We start from the raw sequence: 23,957 nt of genomic DNA, 5'->3' as shown, positions 1-23,957 counted from the left end.
ATTATACTAATTATTTTTTATAATATAAAAGTTAATGAGTAAGCAAAAATGAAATGAGGCATTAAATTGGGAAATAATGAAGATCATTTTGGTTCAACGGATGCATAGCATTTGCAAGTCACCCATTACATAAAACATGTTTCATGTTTTTCTTCCCAATTTGAGGCATTATTACCATAATTTCATTCCATCTACCTAACAAGGGTATTTTATATTTTCAATTTTAGTTTAATTCATCAGTAATTAAAAATTATTCACCTATGACTTGCATCTTGGCAGACTTTGAAAAACAACAAACTCAATTAAAATATGGATTCAATTTTTCATATTATATTTGCTTAATATATTATTTAAACACATTTTTATCTATCTTATTTTTAATTTATTTTGATATCTATAGATTTCACAAATGTTATATATTTTCTTACTTGTTTAATTCGTGTTAATTTGAAAAAAAATTAATTAATATGAGTTTTTCATAATTTTATTAATAAAATAAATTAAGTATTAATTATAAATTTGTTTAATTTTACGTTTGATTTATCAAATACAATTAAATGGATATGATTTAATTCAGGTTTTGATTAATTTGGTGAAAGTTAATTGCTAATATTTCATCAAATCAATTTTAAAACTCAAATTAAACTAGGGGTGAGCATTCGTCGAGTCGAGTTGAATCGAGTAAAAAAAATTCGAGTTAAGTCGAGTCAAGTTAACGAATTCTATTATTTATACTCAATGTTGTGTTTACATGGACCGATTATTTAATTAGTAGACGAAGTACAAGATTATTTAACTATATAGATAATCTAATGGTTTTGTCTTTTAACTTAATAGATAAACATTTATCAAAACGATTTAGTTTCTTTGTCTTTTAACTTAATGGTTTTGACTGTTAATTTTAGAAAAGTTTAACATTTATCAAAAAGTCGTAGTTTTGCCTTTTCTTATTCAGATTTTTGGATAACTCGAATTGTATAATTCATATTCGAGTTAAACCGAAAATTTTATTTTTTTTATTTGAGTTAATCCAAATAACTCAAACTATTTAATTTAAAATTTGAAGTTTTTATCGAGCTTTTCAAATCGAATCGGATTTTGCTCAATATATATTTCATTTGCTCTTTCATCCTCAGGCTTTGACTTCTTCTTTCTTTTTAACAATAATAACAAGTGACATCGGAGTCTTGTCATGTTGAATTATTGAGAACGAATTGATTCTCTATTATTTTTGGGTTTATTCGTTTTTCAAATTTTATGGATTTGACATTTGGATTCGGTGTTTTTTTTATCATACATGCCAAATCTTTTGGATTTATGTTACATTTTTTAGGGTTTCGATTTATTTTAAAATTTTAAGGATTTAAAATATTAATTTGGTGTATCGATTAATAAATATTTGAAAATACTGATAGAAACCTTTAAATTTATGCTATAAATATAGGTAGAATTAATATTTGAATATGAGATTTAGGAAAAGATTAAAGACTATAATTTATTTGGTTCTTGATTTATGCATGCATTCGGCTTTTTTTTTTCTTTCATGGATGTCGCAAAGGTTATTATTGTTAAAATTAAACGCACAAAAAGATAATAATATTATCTCCGAGTACTAAAATGTATAACTTTTGTCATATTAGATAATAATAGAAAAATTAACGTAAATATCATATATTTAAAAAAAATGTCAAATATGTATTAAGCTTACTATATTATATTATATATGCCCTTTTGCAAGCACATTGCAAACTATTTCATTGTATATAAAAAAAGCAAACGATGCTTCACCTGCAGATAAACTAGATTATACATACTGTATTGTGGGGGCCTCAATGTTGGGCTTACCAATGTAAGAAACAATCAAAGCTTCAATTTCAACGCATGTCAATGAATGAGCGAAGCGGATATGGTAGGGAACTCGATAAGTGCTACCGAAGAGGCGAAAGGTAGATCCGTTCAACTCCCACTGAAAGTTTCTGCTCTTTGCTGGTTTCCATCCGGAACTCTCCGAGGTGAATTAACAGCTCGTGGAGGTTGGACCGGCGGTGGTGTCGGAACTTGGGAATTATGGTGCTGCTGGTCGGACCAAGCCTGCCATCTTCTTCTCCAACGCATGATCTCGACAATGATAGAACTCCCGCTCATTGCAACGCCGAAACCAGAAAAAGTTGCAAGGAGAATTGATAGTACTGCTTGTACTTTCACCTGCATGTCCAAGAACGATTAAAAAGTTAATTGATTTTAATCAAACCATGTTTTACACAAAATTTAATGTTTAAAAGTACCAAAACTGTGTAGTTTAATGACCATTGCATTGATATTTCTCGGAGAGGTGAGTGTTGGATCATACAAGTATATCAAAAAATCGAGTTCAGCGGGTGCTAAGCAAGATAGAGAAATCACTTACCAATGAATAAAACATATGAGCAAAGAAGACCACCAAGGCGAATTGAATCGATGCGTAAACCCAGATGAATCTTCGCTTCACTGAATACCAAACATTCAAAAGGATTTTTTCTAATCAACATTTGAATTTCCTCTTAAATTAATCAAAAAGCTTGAGGATGTTCGCCAAGCCTACCCATAGTTGAAGAAGTCATCGATGCAAGCAGGCCTAGCACGCAAGAAAATGGAAGCGATATAGCAATGGCTCCGGTACCCATTTTTCCAACCTGCAGGTAAATGGAGATATCCATGTATATATCAAGGATATATATATACAATAGCAGAGAAGGGAAGTTCTGAATGGAAAACAACTTATCCTACCAGAAGCTGCTCGAGAAAACAAAAATATGCAAGCATGCTGATGATTACAAGAACCGGGACCTCCTGCCAAACCCTGCAATCATCAAACGGATAAGTGCTCGGAATGTACACAATAGAGCAGTCTGGTAATTCGTTTTTTACTTAATGTTTAGAAGGTATGAGGAATGCTTGTAGGATAAACTAAAAGCTAAGGCGTCATTGCCCTAGGAAGCCTAAGGTATAACATACAAAACCGAACACACTAGTGACAGAAACATATCCGTATCTGATATTCGCACCTGAATCCTACAGGAGAGTTGGTAAGAAGCTGTAATTTACCTGTATCCACGAGCTTCATCCGGAAAACCTCTACTTGTTCCACCATGGCGAGCTCGAACACTTTGGATTCGTAAAAGGGTGACGGGTAGGTTCTGAACCTCTTGCTTGCACACATCGCATGTCTTGTTGCCTTTGATGGTAAACCATTTAACGGCACAGTCTTTGTGAGCCAACGCAAGCTCGCCTTTGCAGCTGCATTCCATCTTAAATGTTTCGCCTCCTTCGCATAGTTCAACCATACAAATTCTACAAACAGCCTCTTCTTCCAGTATGTCCTCACCATCAGGGTCTCTGTTTTCTGAAAAAAAAATGAGATTTTCATAAGACGTTGCTGACAGAAGTTCGAGGCCGAATACCTTTATATGCTTTGAACTTCATGTCGGATCTATTTAGATGAAAGGCACTTTGCAAAATTTTGAACATAAGCATAAACATAGATGAATGCATAGAATGGATGCCTGAATCGGGCCTGATAGAAGGGTTTGAACTTATTTCTCCTTCCTTTGCTCGCGGAGTTGAGGGAACCACTCTAAAGAATGAATCCATTCTCCTTAATTTTCCTTCTTTTTCGTTTACGGGAACTGAAAACGAGCGAGATATCTTCAGCATGCTTCCCTTACTCTGCAAAGGAACCAACACTTAAATCCTTGTATGAAAATGACTTCTTTCTAATGTTCTTCATTTAACATTAAGACATCACTTGGTCAGGTCAATAGATTGCAAACATGCAATAATTCTAGCAGCTAATTAACATGCCCCTATTCGTGAATCGAAAACTGACTACGATAATCCAACATGATAAACTACAAATATTCACTGTCTAGTTGATAGAAAAGACGATCTAAATCCAATAAAATTATAGTCACAATGTCAAGTAAGAACATAACAAAACTTACAGAGCCACCAAGGCTTCCCCCGCTTGCAGATTCCGGGTTCGAGTTTGCAGTTTGAGTTACAGGCAAGGAAGATGTTCTGTTTATCATGGGAGTAAATATCTTGGTAAGTGACAATGTCCTCGACATGGAAGGCTTCTCTTTTAGAGAAGTAATCGAAGATTCGGGAGCCAAGTTTGCAGCCTTTTCAATATCCGAACTTATACTTCTAGCCTTGAAGCTTAGTTTCGGCAAGAGACTCCTCAACGATTTACCTTTCGACGACGAAGGACCTGAGGAGGATCCATTAATCCTTGCATCGGAAGGACTCGGTGTCAAGTGAAAATTCACTTTCCTGGGAGTCAAACTAGGTGTTTGGGGCATCTTAACTGTGACAGACTCTTGAGAAGAATCATCCAAACTTCTCGAGGGGATCTCGAGAAAGAGGTTGGTTCGCTTCCAATTACGAGCATCCGCCGTTTCCTCGGTTATTCCGGCAGAATCTTCCACCTGAAACAAGAACAATTCATCATTATGCAACCAAACATACAATAATGAACTACACTTGAGAGCTGCTCTCAGCATATTAATGCAAAGATGGGGCAAACATATAACTTCACAATGAGTAGCTAGGGTCCTACCGACAATGTTCCAATGAAACCGGTGATTTAACCGATGTATTTAACTATCTTAAAATATAAAAAAGATCACTAACAGTTTAAAATTTAAATCCACCAGAGTGAAGCTAATTAATTTGTGATTTATTTCCCTCATAAGTACAAAGTGCCATTAAAAACAGCCTAAAACCATAATCTTTACATCGAGTAAACATGCAAATTTCCAATCTATGGATTCTAGCTGTAAATGTTATGAAGTAATATTGAATATTCAGTGAAAAAATACAAATTAAGCATTCCAGTAACAAGGAAACTGGAAAATACCTGTTGAATAGGAACAGAAACTGTTCCTCGTCTTGCAGCATCACCAACATCATGTTCCTCTGTCACTGTTTTTTCTTCAGTCTTCATCTTTTTTTTCATCAACAAAATCGAAGAAATCTCACCAAATCAACAATCTTAAAGAAAGAAAAAGGGTTGTTGGGTTTCTGTTGAAAAGAGTGGGAGATGAACAATATTTGTCATTTAAGGCAAGATATGGTGGAAAACATGGCCTACTGACACTTCTTTCTCTCTCTCTTTGGTACACGACACTGCAGTGGAAAACCAGTTTTTAACTTTCACTTCAATCACTTGGTCTGCTTTCACCGCCATGAATGCTTGCAAACGATAAACCAATGGTTGTTCTTCATGATTTCAATAAAACATAAAGGAAATCTGGTAACCCATTATTCATTTCCTTTTCTTCTTACTTCTTTTAAAAGCAGTGGGTCAATGTTACGTGCTGTTCATGGCTTTTGAGAGGTTTATATATAAGACAAATTATTTTAATAGAAAATATATATAAAAAAGAAGAAATTATTGAATTTTTAAACTGATTTGGTATTAACTACATAGCTCATTAAGGAATTTTTGAATGAGAAAGATGTAGCTTTTTCTGGCTCAAACTATTCCATAAATAAGAAAGGTAGCAACACGAAGAGTTGCATTATAAACTTTAAACCTTATAGAATGAAGAATTAAATCAGAATATTTATCATCTAATAAACCGCATGTTATTTGATATAACCAAATCTATAAAAGAAGAAAAATAAAGTATGGATGATGTAAACAATATTTATGGGGAAGCATGGATGCCGCCCTAATTTATTGACAGATCCATAAATGCGTCTATTAAATTGGTTAGTTGGATTCTTAATTTTATAACCCTCTCTTCTTCTTCTTCTTTTAAAAATTAATAATATGCTATCAATATTGTTCGAATCGAATTGGACTGATCAATCGGTTCGATGATAAGCATAAAATCAATTGACCCATGAATTGGTACAAACAAGTTGAACAAAATTAAAAAGTCAATTTGAACTTACAGTTGAGTCGGTTTTTATATTTTTAATAATTTATTTTCTTTGGACCACTCGAACCGATGGTTTGACCATCGATTCAATTCCGAAAACATTGGTTGCAATCAATAATATCAACTTTTTTTACAACAACAATTTTTAAATTTTTCTTAAAGATTATGTTTTAAGTTTAAAATTAATTATTTTTATATAAAATTATAAAAATAAAAATACTTTCAAATAATATAATTATTTTCGCAGAATATTCTAGATGAATGGGGTCAAGCAAGTTATTCTTCTTAACAACATCATTGGCTACCCAGAGCTTCGCAATCAATTGCTCAACATGATTTTGCAAATCCAACAAGCGTTGGCACTCCAACTACTCATGAAACTAGCATTGTTGAGCCAAGAGTTGTTCTTGCACGAGGCGCATTTTCTCTTACATCTCATTGACTTGCAATTGAGAGACCTAATTTGAGGATCCACCAATAGTGGGTTGAGACTAGAGAGTAGTTAGATTGAAAAAAATCTGGCACATGATTTGATATCTGGAATTTGACATGGAAGTGTCGGGCGAGATTTGAATGCTTAGAGTAGTTGGTGGCATGACTATGGCTGTAGTAGGATCAGCCATAGGAGTGCAAAATGGGATATAGAAGGTGGCCATGAGTTGCATAAAGGCTTCAAGAGGGGTAATGGTTGGGTTCTTTGTTCTCTAAGTGCTAGGATGAAGATTTTGGCTCGAAGGAAGCTCAGGGTTAGTAGGAAGTTTGTCATTCCCCTAAGAGGAGTTGGCAGGGTTAACGAAGTTGACGAGATTAAAGGAAGTGAGAGTTGTATTTTTTGGAACTTATATATTGTCTATCTATGTTCACCGCACCAATTATTAATACAAGACACAACAAGGGAGGAGACAGTGGTGGATTGGTGGAGACCGATTCACCTAGAGAGGTGGAGAGTCAAAAAAGAACAAGAGGATAGGCTAACTAGAGTAACTTTAGGGTTTCAAAAGGTCGATTATTTCTTCGTCATTGTAAGTGCATTTATAAGAAAGGTCATCTTATCCACAAGTTTATGTGGAGGGATAAATACTCAGTCTCACAAAATGCGTAAAGGATATTTATGGGTGCAAAGGGTGACCATGGAGCCCATTCTATTATGTGCTCAATCAGAATGAGGTAATTACGCCTAAACAGGCTCCTTATTGTATTGAGAGCATGTTCACAAGTGTTTGCACTTAAAAGTGGGTGATATTGATAACGAAAGGGTGCTACTACCACTCCCCAAATTTGGACCAAAATACTATCTCAAGTAGAGTCAAATGGGAAATCAATGTTTTCTGCCATGCTTACACGTATCTATGTAACGAAAGGATATAACACATTTTTTTTAAAAAAATAATTATTTTATGTATGCAATATATAAATATAAAATAATGTCAATCAATAATTATGTTAATAATTTACAAGAATTAGATCAAATCAAAATTTCATGTATAAATTTGGACAAAATCAAAGTTCATGTATAGTTTTGGTATTTATCCCTATTTATAATAATGAAACTTCCAAAAAAAATTATTATATATGGTAACTCTATCTATCTTACTTTTATCTTTATCCTTGTTATACCATAAGTTATGTGTAAATTAAATTGTAAATTTATTATTTTCCTATTTGAGATTTTTATTGTGCTACATAATTGGCAAGTATATCATCAACTAGATATTGCATCATTTAATATTAGGTTCAAAAGGGTCCACAAATTCAGCTATAAATGTCCAATATATCTCATAAATTGTGCATCACCGACTCATTTTCATAATATAATCGACTCTAAATTTCATCTCTCAACATCTTTCAAACAATGGCTTCTTTTGGTGTTGCTTGTTTTTTCATTGTTTTGATCGTGGCATTTGGTTAGTGTATATAATATTTATTTACTTCTATATTTAATCATTATATACATATACATATGATTTTTTTGTACAAAAGATATTGCAATCTTAAGATAAAAGGAGATACTGCAATTGTTGAGATTCAAATCTCATTTGTCTTAGATTCATAGTATATATATGCATCAATATGTAATTAAAAAATTAAATAAAACAAAAAAATGATAAAAATTTATTGTTTAATTTGCAGGTGTATCAAACTCGGAAGCATGTACTCATGATTCGGAGTGTCAATTGAACTGTGATCATCTTGGTCTTTGTGACTTAAAAACCAATAAATGTAGTTGCTTGCCGGTGTCTGAGCCATTACCCTTTGATGGTGTACCAATGGCGAATGCTAAATGCAGCACGGATGACGATTGCAAGGATGCTTGTCCACCAAATTGCACAGCTAAATGTTTTCATTGCTTTTGCTTATGCTATTGTAGTGCTTGAAAAATATATTGTTTTTCATTCAAAGGACTTTGAATTTAATCCTTTCAATAATATGTACTAAGAAATTGGTACATAAAATGAATGAATAGATAAAGGTGTTGAGAGAATTAAATTGTCTTTATTATACTAAAAATGACTTTATCGATCTTGAAAAAATAGATGTAAGCTAATAGTTAAAATCATGCTTCCAATTCAAATATAAATAATGTATTTGTGTTATGTTTATGTTCTTTTTTATGCCAGGTTATATTTATATTGTGTAATCATATCTTATCTAACATGATAAAATTTACTTCTAAAAAACTTCTTGATTGTTGCATAACTTCATTAATTCTCTACTAGAACCATTATTGCAAATCATCTATGTTTTGTTAAAAGAGGCATGTTTGAGTACTTAAAAATTTATTATTATTTTTTCAACTATTGAAATTGAACTAGCAGGGAAACAAAAATCCAAATAAAATGTTAGATTGAACTAGTAGGAATTTAGTCTTTTGACACTAATGGGAGCTTAAATTGAAGGCGGGATTCACAAAGTAGGAGCACCTTGTTGGATTAGGTTGTGTGTCGCGTGCTTAGTAAGGTTTGAACCCCTCCCCTTTATATGGAACCTAAGGGTTTGAACCAAACAAATCCCTCAACGGGATCCTTATTGTATTGAGAGCATATTCACACTCAAGAAGTGTTCATACTTAAAAGTGGATGATCTTGATAACAGAATGGTGCTACTACCACTCCCCAAATTTGGAAGAGTGGCCAACCAAATTACTATCTCAAGTAGAGTCAAACACGAACTCAACGTTTTCTGCCATGCTTACACATATCTATGTAACGAAAAGATATAACACTTTTTTTAAAAAAAATTGAAAATCATTATTATACTTTACTTTGATTAATATTTAATATTATATTTTAAAAAGTAAATTCATCATTATATTTTAGCTTTATACCGAATATTATTATTTACATTTTGTTTGATTTTTATTAAAATTTACCATTCAATTTTAATTTTAAAAAAATAATTCAAGACAAAATTGAATTAATAACACTTTGTTTTTTATACTTAACAATAATAAGGTAATTAACATGATATTAAAAACTAATGAAATTGTTATTTTGTCTTGGTTTGCATGTAATAGTGGTTAAAACTTTTGTTAGCCATTCACTTGAAATGGGCTTTTTTATACAAATAACTTAAAAGAACAAATTAATTAACAAAATGACTTGAACCAAAAATTATATAAGGAAATGACTTGTTTTTAACCGTGTAACTCGGTACCGTCGGTTGGTCAGGCGATACCACCCACTTTTTCGACGTCGTCATTTGCCAATCATTAGGTTAAAAAAAGAATCATTTTTGTGTCGTCACTATGTCAGGTGATACCCGTATTTTTCTCAAAATATTTGTGAAAAATACGGGTATTCACGATGAAGAAAAAAAGAGAAAATATATTTTTTAATGGGTGTCGTCGGTGTCTCAGACGACACCAGTGGCTGTCAGGGTAAAAAAATTTTAATGGGTGACGTCAGACTATCGAGTGCCACTGCTAATTTTGTAATAAAAAAATATTTTTTTGTGCTTCCACGTTATAATAAAATATATATTTATAATCATTATTATTACAAACTAAAAAAAAACATTAAAACTATCTTAATCTATCCCTACACCTTAAACACAAATATAATATTTATGATTATAAAAATAAATATAATATTAATTATATAAATATTAACAAATATTTAAAATGAAAATATTAATATAATACTCAAATTATTTATAATAAACAAAATAACTTATAACCTACTATCAAATTTTCTCCCTAAAATACCAACACAAATTAACTTTCCCTTAAACCAATAATTATTAAAAAAAACTCCAAAACTTTTTTTTCCTTTCAATTTTTGGACAAAGGGGGAGGAGGGGACCATCCCCATATAAGGGATACCAAAAAGAGAGAAAAATGGGGAAAAAATGGGGGAGCCCGTAACTTTCCAATCACGTTGTGGCAGGGTTATCAGCCCGGTGCCGCCTGGTCTCTTTTTTTGTTCCTTTTTTTATTTTCAATTTTTTTTCCGGTTCCTTTTTTATTTTTAGTATTCATTTTTTCCTCTCTCATTTTTTGTTTGACACCGATTTTTTCCCACCATCAATACCCGCTAAATAAATTGGGAAAGAAAATATAAAATTTTTAATAGGTGTCGCATGATACGGATAAAAACATTTATGATTGCACGGATGAAAACATGCATGTATTTTAATTGTGAAATGATTTTTTTCATCATACCAACGACGATTCATGCATGTATCTCTAATTATAGTTGACGTTAAAGACATCCGAAACTTCATTTTGATGACACCTTTTTAATTAGAGATACTAGTCAGGATCCTTATTTCATATATTTTAATAGTGAAAATAATTTTTTTCATCTTACCAACGATGATTCTTTTTTGAGTGAACAAGAAAGTTTTTTTATAGCTATCATAATTGTAGTTACATGAATAATAGATCAACATATGATGATCCTTACTGTCATTTTAACTTGTATAATAATGATACTAACTATAGTTGAATAATTACATGACACAGTGGCTATCACCGACTCACTATATTGTCTTCTTCTTTTTTCTCAGTGTTTTTTTCAATTTTTTTCTCACTCTACTGTTCCCTATCAGCTCTCTCACTCTGTACTATGCGCTTTCAGCCTCCTTGTTGCCACCTCAGCTCAAAACACTTCCAACATGACTCTTTCTCTTCTTTCCAAATTTTGTTTGTGTTGGGTGTTGGAAATTTGGGGAGAAAGATTGATTTGTGTTGGTGTGTTAGGGAGAAATTGGGATAGTTTTAAGGTATGTTGGAGTTCACGGTGATATAGTAGCGTTCGGAGACGCACACATTTCATTAATTGTGTGGGGAGTGCACCATCACCCTGGAAGTCGTGGAATTGCAACTCGAGCACCCAGTTGACGGTGGTTATGCAGCCATAGATTCAACTATAACTAAGGGACCCAATTGATAGTGGTTATGCATTCACGGGTTCAACTATAACTCGGGCCCCCAACTGGCAATGGTTATGTGGTCACGGGTTCATGTTTCATGCCACCGGAAGATGTTTTATAAACCTCATACATAAGTTTGAGGATTGTTGTGATTAAAGAACTCATTAATAACTACAATTGTTGTCGCCCTTTAGTTTTTCCCTATCATTATGATCTCAAACTTATGTATAGGGTTTATAAAGCATCCTCTTCTAGTGGCATGAAACTTGAACCCATGGTCACATAACCACCGTCAACTGGGGTCCGAGTTATAATTGAACTCGTGACCACAGCCTCACTGTCACTTGGGAGCCTGATTTGCAATGCAACGTCTTCCACTGTGATGGTGCACTCCCTACACAACAAATGAAATGTGTGGGTCTTTGAGCATCATCGTATCACCGTGAACTAAAACATATCTTAAAACTGTTACAATTTCTCCGTAACACACCAACACAAATATCAATTTCAAACACCAAACACACAAAATTTTTTTTATGTTTTCTCCATTTTTATTGAACACTGATCTTTTTCTTTTCCACTACTACTAACCATAACTCTTTCTTCCTTTTTTTTCTTCTCTTCAACAGAAAATAAAATTCAGCAAAAAACTCACTACTTCAATATATAAATATTTTGCACCGTGGATGGGGTATATATAGTGAGTGGTGCTACCTAACAGCGTGGCGGCACCAATTAAATTTTTTAAAAAAAATTCACCTCTGCCACCAGACAAACCGACAACACCCAATAAAAAAAAATCCATCGATGTCGCTTGACAACGTGGCGGCACCAATTAAAAAAATTGTATAGTCTTTGTTTAGAAAATTATTTTCAACTTATTGTAAATTATAAAAAAATATTAATATGGTGGATGCTTTAAGTACTCAGATTCGAGTTCCACGATAAATTATTGAAATATGTGTCTTCAATTGTTCCATGTGTATATAATATGTGTAAATTTTGTTCAATTCTTTTCTATTCATCTATTGTGTTTTGTTCTAGTTTGATTTTACATTATAGTTGGTTAAACATATATTGTACTTATATTATATATACCAAAGTAGTATATTTATTATAATGGAAAAATCTCAAAATTATACATGAACTTTGATTTAATATGTAATTATATACATGAACTTTGAATATTTGGTGCAATTATATACGTAAAACTCTAATTGTGGTTCAAATGTATACTTGAAACTTTAATTTTGATTTAAATCATACACATTTAAAAAAATAAATACATCAATTATTTTTATATTGGATGAATATAATTATTTTATGTATGCAATATATAAATATAAAATAATGTTATATAAATAATTATGTTAATAATTTACAAGAATTGGATCAAATCAAAATTTCATGTTAAAAATTGCCCAAAATCAAATTTTATGTATACAATTGCACATTAAATTATAGTTCATGTATAGTTTTAGTATTTATCCTTATGTATAATAATGAAACTTCCAACAAAATTTATTTTATATGGTAACTCTATGTGTCTTACTTTTGTCTTTATCCTTATTATACCATAAGTTATGCCTAAATTAAATTCTAAATTTATTATTTTCCTATTTGAGATTTTATTGTGCTACATAATTGACAAGTATATCATCAACTAGTTATTGCATCATTTAATATTAGATTCAAAAGGGTCCACAAATTGAGCTATAAAATGTCCAATATATCTCATAAATTGTGCATCACCTACTCATTTTCATAATATAATAGACTCTAAATTTCATCTCTCAACATCTTTCAAACAATGGCTTCTTTTGGTGTTGCTTCTATTTTCATTATTTTGATCGTGGCATTTGGTTAGTGTATATAATATTTCTTTACTTCGATATTTAATCATTACATACATATACATATGATTTTTTTGTACAAAAGATATTGCGGTCTTAAGATAAAAGGAGAGGCTGCAATTGTTGAGATTCAAATCTCATTTGTCTTAGATTCATATTATATATATGCATCAATATATAATTAAAAAAATTAAATAAAACAAATAAATGATGAAACATTATTGTTTAATTTGCAAGTGTATCAAACTCGAAAGCATGTACTCATGACTCAGAGTGTCAATTGAACTGTGATCATCTTGGTCTTTGTGACTTAAAAACCAATAAATGTAGTTGATTGCTAGTGTCTGAGCCATTACCCTTTGATGGTGTACCGATGGTGAATGCTAAATGCAGCATGAATGCGGATTGCAAGGATGCTTGTCCACCAAATTGCGCACCTAAATGTTTTCATTGCTTTTGCTTATGCTGTTGTAGTGCTTGAAAAATATGTTGTTTTCGTTCAAAGGATTTCAAATTTAAGCCTTTCAATAATTTGTACTAAGAAATTGGTACATAAAATGAATGAATAGATAAAGATGTTGAGAGAATTAAATTGTCTTTATTATACTAAAAACAACTTTATCGATCTTGAAAAAATAGATGTAAGCTAATAGTTAAAATCATGCTTCCAATTCAAATATAAATAATGTATTTGTGTTATGTTTATGTTATTTTTTATGCCAGGTTATATTTATATTGTGTAATCATATCTTATATAACATGATAAAATTTACTTCTAAAAAACTTATTGATTGTTGCATAATTTCATTAATTCTCTACTAGAATCATTATTGCAAATCATCTATATTTTGTTAAAAAGAGACATGTTTGAGTACTTAAAAATTTATTATTATTTTTTCAACTATTGAAATTGAATTAGCGGGGAAACAAAAATTCAAATAAAATGTTAGATGGAACTAGCAGGGATTTAGTCTTTTGACATTGATGGGAGCCTGAATCGAAGGCGGGATTCACGACGTAGGAGCACCTTGTTGTATTGGGTCGTGCGTCTTGTGCTTATTAAGGTTTGAACCCTTCCTCTTTATATGGCACCTAAGGGTTTGAACCAAAAAAAACCTCTCAACAAGGCTCCTTATTATATTGAGAGCATATTCACACTTAAAAAGTGTTTGCACTTAAAAGTAGATTATCTTCATAATGGAAAGGTGCTAGTATCACTCCCTAAATTTGGACGAGTGGCTAACCAAATTACTATCTCAAGTAGAGTTAAATAGGAAGTTAACGTGCTCTACCTTGCTTATACATATCTATGTAATGAAAAGATATAACACATTTAAAAAAAATTAAAATCATTATTTACTTTGATTAATATTTAATAATGTATTTTAAAAAGTAAATTCGTCATTATATTTTAGCTTTATATTGAATATTATTACTTACATTTTGTTTGATTTTTATTAAAATTTACTATTCAATTTTAATTTAAAAAATAATTCAAGACAAAATTGAATTAATAACATTTTTTTTTCATACTTAACAATAATAAGTTAATTAACATAATATTAAAAACTAATAAAATTGTTATTTTGTCGGCCATTCACTTGAAATGGGCTTTTTTATACAAATAACTTAAAAGAACAAATTAATTAACAAAATGACTTGGACCAAAAATTATTTAAGGAAATGACTTGTTTTGAACAGTGTAACTCGATACTGTCGGCTGGTTAGGCGATACCACCCACTTTTTTAGCATCATCATTTGCCAATCATTAGGTTGAAAAAAAGAATATTTTTTGTGTAGTCACTATATCTGGCGGCACCCGTATTTCTTTTGTGTATTCATGATGGAGAAAAAAAGAAAAAAATATATTTTTTAATCGGTGTCGTCGATGTCTTAGACGACCCAGTGGCTATCAGGGTAAAAAAATTTAATGGATGATGTCGGACTATCAAGTGCCACCGCTAATTTTTGTAATAATTTTTTTTGTGTTGCCATGTTGTAATAAAATATATATATTTATAATCATTATTATTACAAACTAAAAAAAAAACATTAAAACTATCTTAATCTATCCCTCCACCTTAAACACAAATATAATATTTATGATTAGAAATATAAATATGATCTTAATTATATAAATATTAACAAATATTTAAAATGAAAACATTAATATAATACTCAATTTATTATAATAAACAAAAAAAACTTACCATGTACTATCAATTTTTCTTCCTAAAATACCAACACAAATTAATTTTCCCTTAAAACAATAACAACTAACAAAAACTTCAGAACTTTTTTTTCCTTTCAACTTTCGAACAAAGGGGGACGGGGGACCATCCCCATTTATATTGGGGATACCAAAAAGAGAAAGAAACAAAAATCAGGAAAAAAAAAGAAGAGGAAAAAGGGGAGAAAATTGGGGGAGCCCGTAATCGTCCGATCACGTTGCGACAATGGGCCTGGTCTTTTTTTTGGTTTCGTTTTTATTTTCATTTTTTTGTCGGTTCCTTTTTTATTTTTAGTATTCTATTTTTCCTCTCTCATATTTTTTCTGATACCGATTTTTTTCCATCGTCAATACCTGTTAAACTACTTCACCTAAAATAATATTTTTTCGAGTTAAAATAAATTGGGAAAGAAAATATATAATTTTTAATAGGTGTCGCATAATTCATGATTGCACGGATGAAAACATGCATGATACGAATCATTTAGTTGACGTTAAAGACATCCGAAAATTCGTTCTGATAATTAGAGATACTAATTAGGACCTTTATTCCATATATTTTAATGGTGAAAATAAATTTGTTTTCATCTTACTAATGATGGTTCTTTTTTGAGTGAATAGAAAAAAAATTTATAGCTATCGTAATTGTAGTTACATGAATAATAGATCGAAATATGATGATCCTCACTGTCATTTTAACTTGTATGATAATGATATTAACTATAGTTGGAATAATCACCGGCTTACTATATTGTCTTCTTCTTTTTTCTCAGTGTTTTTTTCAATTGTTTTTTCTTCTCACTTTACCATTCTCTATTAGCTCTCTTGCCCTGTAAGATGCGCTTTCAACCTCATTGCTGCCATCTTAGCTCAAAACACTTCCAACATGACTCTTTCTCTTCTTTCCAATTTTTGTTTGTGTTGGGTGTTGGAAATTTGGGGAGAAAGATTGATTTGTGTTGGTATGTTAGGGAGAAATTGAGATAGTTTTCAGGTGTGTTGGAGTTCACGGTGATACAGTGGCATTCGGAGACCCACACATTTCATTAATTGTGTGGGGAGTGCATCATCACCTTGGAAGTCATGGAATTGCAACTCGGGCTCTCAATTGACGGCGGTTATGCGGTCACGAGTTCAACTATAACTAGGGGCCCCGATTGACAGTGGTTATGTGGTCACGGGTTCAACTATAACTCAGGCCCTTAGTTGGTAGTGGTTATGTGGTCACGGGTTAATGTTTCATGCCACCGGAAGAAGATGTTTTATAAACCCCATACTTAAGTTTGAGGATTGTTGTGATTAAAGAACTCATTAATAACTATAATCGTTGTCGCTCCTTAATTTTTCCCTATGATTATGATCTCAAACTTATGTATGGGGTTTATAAAGCATCCTCTTCTCATGGTATGAAACTTGAACCCATGGTCGCATAACCACCATCAATTGGGGCCCGAGTTATAGTTGAACCTATTACCGCATAACCACCATTAGTAGGAGCCTTAATTATAGTTGAACTCATGACTACAGCCTCGCCGTCAACTGGGAGCCCGATTTGCAATGCAACGTCTTCCAGGATGATGGTGCACTCCCCATACAGCAAATGAAATGTGTGAGTCTTCGAGTGCCAACACATCACTGTAAACTCAAACATACCTTAAACTATCACAATTTTTCCCTAACACACCAACACAAATACCAATTTCAAACATCGAACACACAAAAAATATTTTTCTTCTGTTTTCTCTCTTTCTATTGAACATTGATCTTTTTCTTTTTCACTATTACTAGCCACAACTCTTTCTTCATTTTTTTTTCTTCTCTTCAATAGAAAAAAAAATTCAACAAAAAAACCCTCTACTTGAATATATAAAAATTTTGCATCAAGGATGGGGTATATATAGTGGGTGGTGTTTCCTAACAGTGTGGCGGCACCAATTAATTTTTTTTTAAAATTCATCAGTGCCACCAAACAGACCGACGGCACCCAACAAAAAAGTGTCACTGACACACTGGTGGCACCCAAAAAAAATATTTCCGCCACCGATGCCACCTGACACTGCGACGACACCAAAATTTTTTTTACTGGCATGAATTTAAAAAAAAATTCACCGGTGTCGCCTGACATATTGGGGACACCCATTAAATGTTTTTCCCCTTTTTTTCCACCGTGAATACCTGTATTTTTCATGGGTATTTTGAAATACGGATGTCGCCTGAGAAAGTGACGGCACCATTTTTTTTTTAACTTGATGATTGGCTAATGATGGCGCCGGAAAAGTGGGTGGTGTCGCCTGACCAACCGGCGGCACCGAGTTACACAGTTCAAAACGGGTCATTTCGTTAACTAATTTTTGGTCCAGGTCATTTTTTAATTAATTTGTTTCTTTAGGTTATTTGTATAAAAATAGCCTTGACTTGGGTTCAAACCATGTGACCTCCCATCCTCCACCTTCAATATTGTATAAAAAAATGAAATTGTTATTTTATAAAAAAAAATCTTTTTTGATGTATATTTTTTATTTTCAATTCTTTATTTCATTAAATAAAAAATTCAAGTTAATTTATCAAATTTCAATATTTTATAAAAATAACTTATTTTTAACTATTGAAATAAAATATTTAAAAATAATATTTTTCTTGTTAAATTTTGTTTTTAATCCTCACGATCAATATCAAGGTGAAAATTTTTAATCTTAAAAAATCAAATTTGGTGGCAATATTCGATAAAGTTTAGTAGAAAAATTCAATCACATGCAACTTGTGTTGTAAGTTTACTTATATTCTCAATGTATAATACCAAATACCAATTAGAATAAAATATAGTGACAAATTTCAATATTTGTCTATATATGGTAACGAATTTGCATTTTAAACTACTTTTTTGAATAACAAAAATACTTATCACTAAGGTGGCATTTAGTGCTTTCTCATGTTATGATTCCAATGGAATGTGATTCTTCAAAAGATCAACTCAAAATTGCCAAGAGGGGGGTGAATTGGTCTTTAAGAAAATTTGTAGAATCAACGAAAGAATGTGCAACAATGAAAACAACAATTTATAGTGGTTCGACTTCAATTGCCTACTCCACTACCTTAGCTTTCCACAACTAAGAATTTCCTCAAATTCACTAATTTGACAATATTTGAGGACAAGATTTAACCTTACAACCACCCTTAAGATTTTTACCCAAAATCTTAATATTGCAACTCCCTCAAGGTTTCTACTCAAACCTTAAGACTCAACCCTCTCAAAAAGAATAACAAATGGCAAACTAAGAAGTAATCCTTACAAGATTGATGTATTTGCCAATTAAGCACAAATATAAAGAATAACACTTGAGTTGAATGAATACAATGAAAGCTCACAAGTGTTTACAAGAAGATTATGAAAGAATTAAGTATTAAGGTTGTGTTGATTGATCTTTAAGCTTGATGATCTCTCTCCTTGTTGTAGGACCTTTGGAACATGGCATTTATACCCTCTAATACATTTCCAACCGTTGGGGTTATTGTGAAAGTTAATAGAGCCATTGGGGATGAAAATACAAAATCATTAAATTCACCTGCAACAAAATGTATTGATATTTTTTCTACGAGTATCGATACTATTAGCATTTAATGTCTGGTCCATTGACTGTTGAAATTAGTTTACAATGATACCAAAGATAAATTATTGAAACCTGATAAAATGTATCGATACTTTTTGTAAAAATTAAAAATAGAATGTCAATTTGGTATCGATTTTAGACTGGGTATCGATATCTTGAAAGTTACCGATACTTAGCCAAAAAGTATCGATACTTTTTGACCTAGAGCAATAATGACTTGTTTAAAAACGGTTTTAACATGATTGAAAATGTTTTAACTCAATTGAAACTATTTTAACTTGATTTTATCAATTTTGCCCAATTTTGTTCAACATTAATTTTTATTCAAAAATACTTTAATTTGTTATATTAAAACATATTATCAAATAAAATTTAGTTTAACAATTACTTGGCAACGTTTGGTATACATTGGAATGTATTGATTAAAATATCAGGAATATTACATATCATATTTGATTCATTAAGTATTTTCCTAAAAATACAATGATAAAATTTACGAATTTACCTTTATCAAATAAAAGGTAATATTCATGTATTTAATTTTCACAATAAATTGTATTCTTAACAAATATTCGGATTTAATATTTAATAACAAATTTTAATTGATATTTTAAAATAATAATAATTTATAATGTTAATTGAAAGCAAATTTGTCATACATATATTTTTTAAATACAATAATGCACATATAAAATCATGTATATATAAATCTTGTTTTTTGAAATAAATTAAGAAATTATGTATATATAATATTTGCGAAGAATCCATTGAAGCAATATAGAAAATCAAGTAGTAGGACAAAGGAAGAAAGCGATGGTTTTTTTTTTATATATAGTTTTTTTTTGTTACGATTATTAGTAAGACTAATATCCTAAAACAATATAAAATAGGGTTAATTTTGTCTTAATATTTTTTTAATTTTTTCACTTTTTATCATGAGAATCATATTGCCATATTCATAGGAAAATAGCTCCCAATGTAAAGTTAGATTGAAAGTAAATAAAATTTAACATACTAAACGTTGAAATCACTTTTCAATTGATTAAATTCTCAAGAAAATTACCATTTTCCATTACACCAAACGCTACTTAATATGAACCATAAATGATGAATACATAGACATGACACATAGTGTATACAATAACAAACCCAAAAAAAAAAACACTATAAGTTTATGCACAAATGACATTGTTTGCAGAAGAAAGCCCAAATGTAAGATAAAAAGAACCAAACAATAATCACAACACTAAAATGATTCAGGAGGAATTCAAAGATGCATCACTTTGATTAAACAGCCATATTTGCATCCTAACCTCACCGTCATCAGACCAACCTGATGATAAACACCAATCAATCAAAAAACTATTGTCAAAAGCCTCAAAGGATCCACTGCATCATATGCACAAAAAGTCTCAAATGGTTTATCCTCCTCAACATTTCAGAGTCTAATTTTATGAACACTTTCCAAACGAGATTCTTTGAGAACAATTCCTAATAGATTTGGTAGTATCTTTGTATTGGCAAATCTCATATATATCATAATATGATTAGAGATAAAGCTAAATAACAAAAATTAAAATTAAAACTAAAATCACCAAGTAAACATGATGAGTGGACTGAAACTAGACCTATCAAGGGTTTTAAAATAGACAGGGTGAACTGAAACTAAAATCTACAGAGAAAACACACACACAAAAATGTTGAAAAGATTTGAGTCGAAAACTAGTGAAGTGGGTGATGCCATCGCCAATAAGACCAAATTTTAGTTTGAAGAAAGTTGAGCCACCAAGTTTTGTAAATTGAGAATTAGCTTCTCCCTTTCAATTTTAAACATTTGTTGATTTTGTAAATTATAAATTTAATTTAGTGTATAATTTTTAGATCTAAATTTAAAATTTAAAAAAAATGAAAAGACTAAATTCTTAAAAAATAAAATAGAATAATCAAATTTCGAACCAAGTCATGAATAAATTATTTTGGCATTTTTTTACAGAATACAATAAATAAACTAAAATATTTCATACCTAGATTTTCATTTTTTTTCTAATTTAATATAAACATAATATAGATGATTTAAATACGAGAAGTATACAAGAATGTATTATATTTAAATGCAATAAAAACTACTATATATTACATAAATCTGAATCTGAGATTGGACAACAGTAATAATCATTCATCTAGGATCTATCTATCTATTTATATATCATTCAATACAGCTAAAAGAGAAATTATTTTATGAATCCTTCCCACCACTTGCCAATTATTTAATGACATTTTAGTAATTTTTTCTATGACATTGGCATATTATTTTAATAATTTTCTTACCTCAAATCAGAACTGAACCCTAAACTTGACTCAAACCCTTTTTTTTATATATATAAAGAAAGGAAAAGGGTAGTGTGAAGATTGTGGTAAAAAGTAAGTAATGACCTCTGCCTTTTCTTTTTCTTTTGCTTTACTTTCTTTCATGAAACTCCAAATTTAAAAGCAGGGAGGAGGGAGATCAGATAAGCTGCTTTTCTTCTTTTGCTTTTTTCTTTCTCTTCCTTTGAATCTATCAATGCCGCTTTTTTTATTCAAATCCTCTTCCTCTTTTATCTTCTATTTTACATTTTCTTTATTTATCTTATCTCTACTCTTTTTTTTTTTATTTGTTCATCAGTGTTAATCAAAATACCCTTATTTTATAAAATAAATTCTATTATTTTAACAGTCAACTTAGTTATAATTTTAATTTTCACTCCCAACCTTTTAAATGTTAATATTTTATATATTATTAAAAATAAAATTAGATTAATTTAATTTTAATTCTTTTATAATATGCCACGTGGGATGTACTAAAGGTGGATAGAATTATATATATAGGGACCAAGCCTAGAGCAATAAGAGACGTTGATCCCCTTAATCAGATTGGAAAATTTTAACTTTAATTTAGTCTTATTTCTAAAATTTTAAGATTTATATTTAATGTATTGTTAATGTATAAGTTTTATATATCTTTAGTAAATAATAACACGATATTTTATCATTAAATTAAATTAAAAAAAATGAAGAATTTTTAATAAAGACTAATAATTTTATTCAAACACAATTAAATATTAATCGTAATTCTTATAAATAAATATTAATAACTCCCGTATTTAAGATCTAGTGTCTCAATCAAAGTTTTAGCAGTTCTCTATTATTTTTTATTTTATTTCATAATAAACTCTTATATCATTATTCACCTTCATTAATAAATTAACTTAAATGTGGTTAATATAAAGGAAAGAGGTAGCCCAAAAGGGTGGAGAGTGGAGCAAGAAAGTGGAAAGTGACGAAGTGTAGATAAGAGGCTCCTTTTCACAGCAGCTGCTAAGTGCAGGTAGCCGATTTCTAGCTGTTGACTAAACCAAAACAATAAAATAAAGAGGCAAGGGAAGGGAAGCTCCACTATGAATGTGAATTTGAGTGATCAATCATTTAGATTTGTCCACAAGTGACGATTTGAACATAAACCTAACAGCACCACATGACATCTTCATTCCACATCACCATTGTCACTGTTTCACTTGTGTGTGTGTGTTCATTTTTGATAAACACAACAGTAGACTGAAAGTGTTTTATTTTTCATTTAAAAAAAAAGAAGTGTAGGTAAGGTGGCAGCCTTTGAGAGTTGAAAAGAAGAGAAAATAAATTAAGAATAAGAACCATCAAGCGAAAAAAAGCAGTCAAAAGAAGAATTCAAAATTCCAAAATTATTAACACATCTCCTTCCTTCCCAGTTCCCACCATTATTATATACGTAACGCAGTCAGTCGAAGGCATACACATAGTACATTCAACACATGGATGACAATGGAGTGAGGGTGAAAGTGGGACTCTCATATTCACCTCTCTCTTACATTCAACATCAGTATTTATAAATAATCACTTCTTATTGCTATATATCGTTTTATTTTATTTTTTTTGTATCGATAAATTTTTGATTGAGTTGATGTCATGATATAATTTATTTTTATAAGATAACAAATAATTCTCAATTTTAACGGATTAATGTTAAATCCATGAAGCAGTTCTGATTTTACCACCTCTATAATAAATGATAAAAGCTTGCAAGAAACTACTGTGTAACCTATTTCACCACTGCAACATCCAGAAGTTATATAAGGTTCGCAACAATCCCTATCGGGGATAATAGAATCATGAGATGAGAGGGGAGAAAGTCCAGCCATGGCGGGCAAAGTCTCAACAAGCAAGGGTAACGTATCCCATGTGATCATACAACTTATTGTGGAGATAAAGTCCATCTTAATTATCCTGTTTCAGGTCCACTATCTCCATTAGTGTTTTACTTTTGCATTATTTTTTCAAGCTCTTTGAGTTGAGATGACAAACAAGTGGACCCTTTCCCTTGTTTTGTGACAGCGACTTGCCTAAAACGAAGAGTTAAATGGTCTTATAGCTATAGGCAGATACCTAGGATCAATATGGGCTTTCGAGGGTCAGACCGAAAGAAGAAGAAAAAACTTAAAAAGAGCTCCACCAACCAACAAATGTTGGATATATTTAGAGAGTGATAAATTTTGAACTAATAGTAAGTATGAAGCAGATATTAGAATTATTTGTCTTGCCCTATTCTACTATATAAAATTACAATTTTATTTTTGTATATATAAATTTTTAAAAGAGTAAAAATATAATAGTGCATTATAAAAAAATTATATATTTTATAGTTAAATATTTTTAAAAAATCTATGTTTTAATATTTCTTGACTTTAAAAAAATTGAAAATAGTAAAGATAAGTAGCAAAAATTAAATTGAAGTAGAGTAAAGTGGGATAGGGATGGATGTATCCAACATCCATAAAGGTAATAGTGATTATCAAGATTGTGCATTCATAGTGGAGCGGGATAAGTGGAGGAGCAGAGTAGGGGTGAGCGTTTGACCGAATCGAGTTTGATTGAGTGAAAATTTTCAAG

The 23,957-nt window shown here is 30.8% G+C and overlaps 1 protein-coding gene across 1 annotated transcript; it reads right to left on the bottom strand.

Moving 5' to 3' along the window:
* Positions 1-1,694: 1,694 nt before the first annotated feature.
* Positions 1,695-5,659, bottom strand: LOC107962785 (uncharacterized). The gene is made up of 8 exons (XM_016899296.2): positions 4,898-5,659; positions 3,981-4,466; positions 3,543-3,705; positions 3,085-3,382; positions 2,767-2,839; positions 2,582-2,672; positions 2,408-2,487; positions 1,695-2,205 (listed from the first exon to the last, which is right to left on the bottom strand). The coding sequence occupies exons 1-8, from the start codon at positions 4,994-4,996 to the stop codon at positions 1,957-1,959; spliced, it is 1,539 nt and encodes a 512-aa protein (XP_016754785.1). The 5' UTR covers positions 4,997-5,659; the 3' UTR covers positions 1,695-1,956.
* Between the last annotated feature and the right edge of the window lie 18,298 nt (positions 5,660-23,957).

Source organism: Gossypium hirsutum, chromosome D08 (assembly GCF_007990345.1).
Source record: "Gossypium hirsutum isolate 1008001.06 chromosome D08, Gossypium_hirsutum_v2.1, whole genome shotgun sequence".
Lineage (NCBI taxonomy): Eukaryota > Viridiplantae > Streptophyta > Magnoliopsida > Malvales > Malvaceae > Gossypium > Gossypium hirsutum.
The sequence above is the reverse complement of the archived record's forward strand: the minus strand, read 5'-3'. Positions and strand labels throughout refer to the sequence as shown.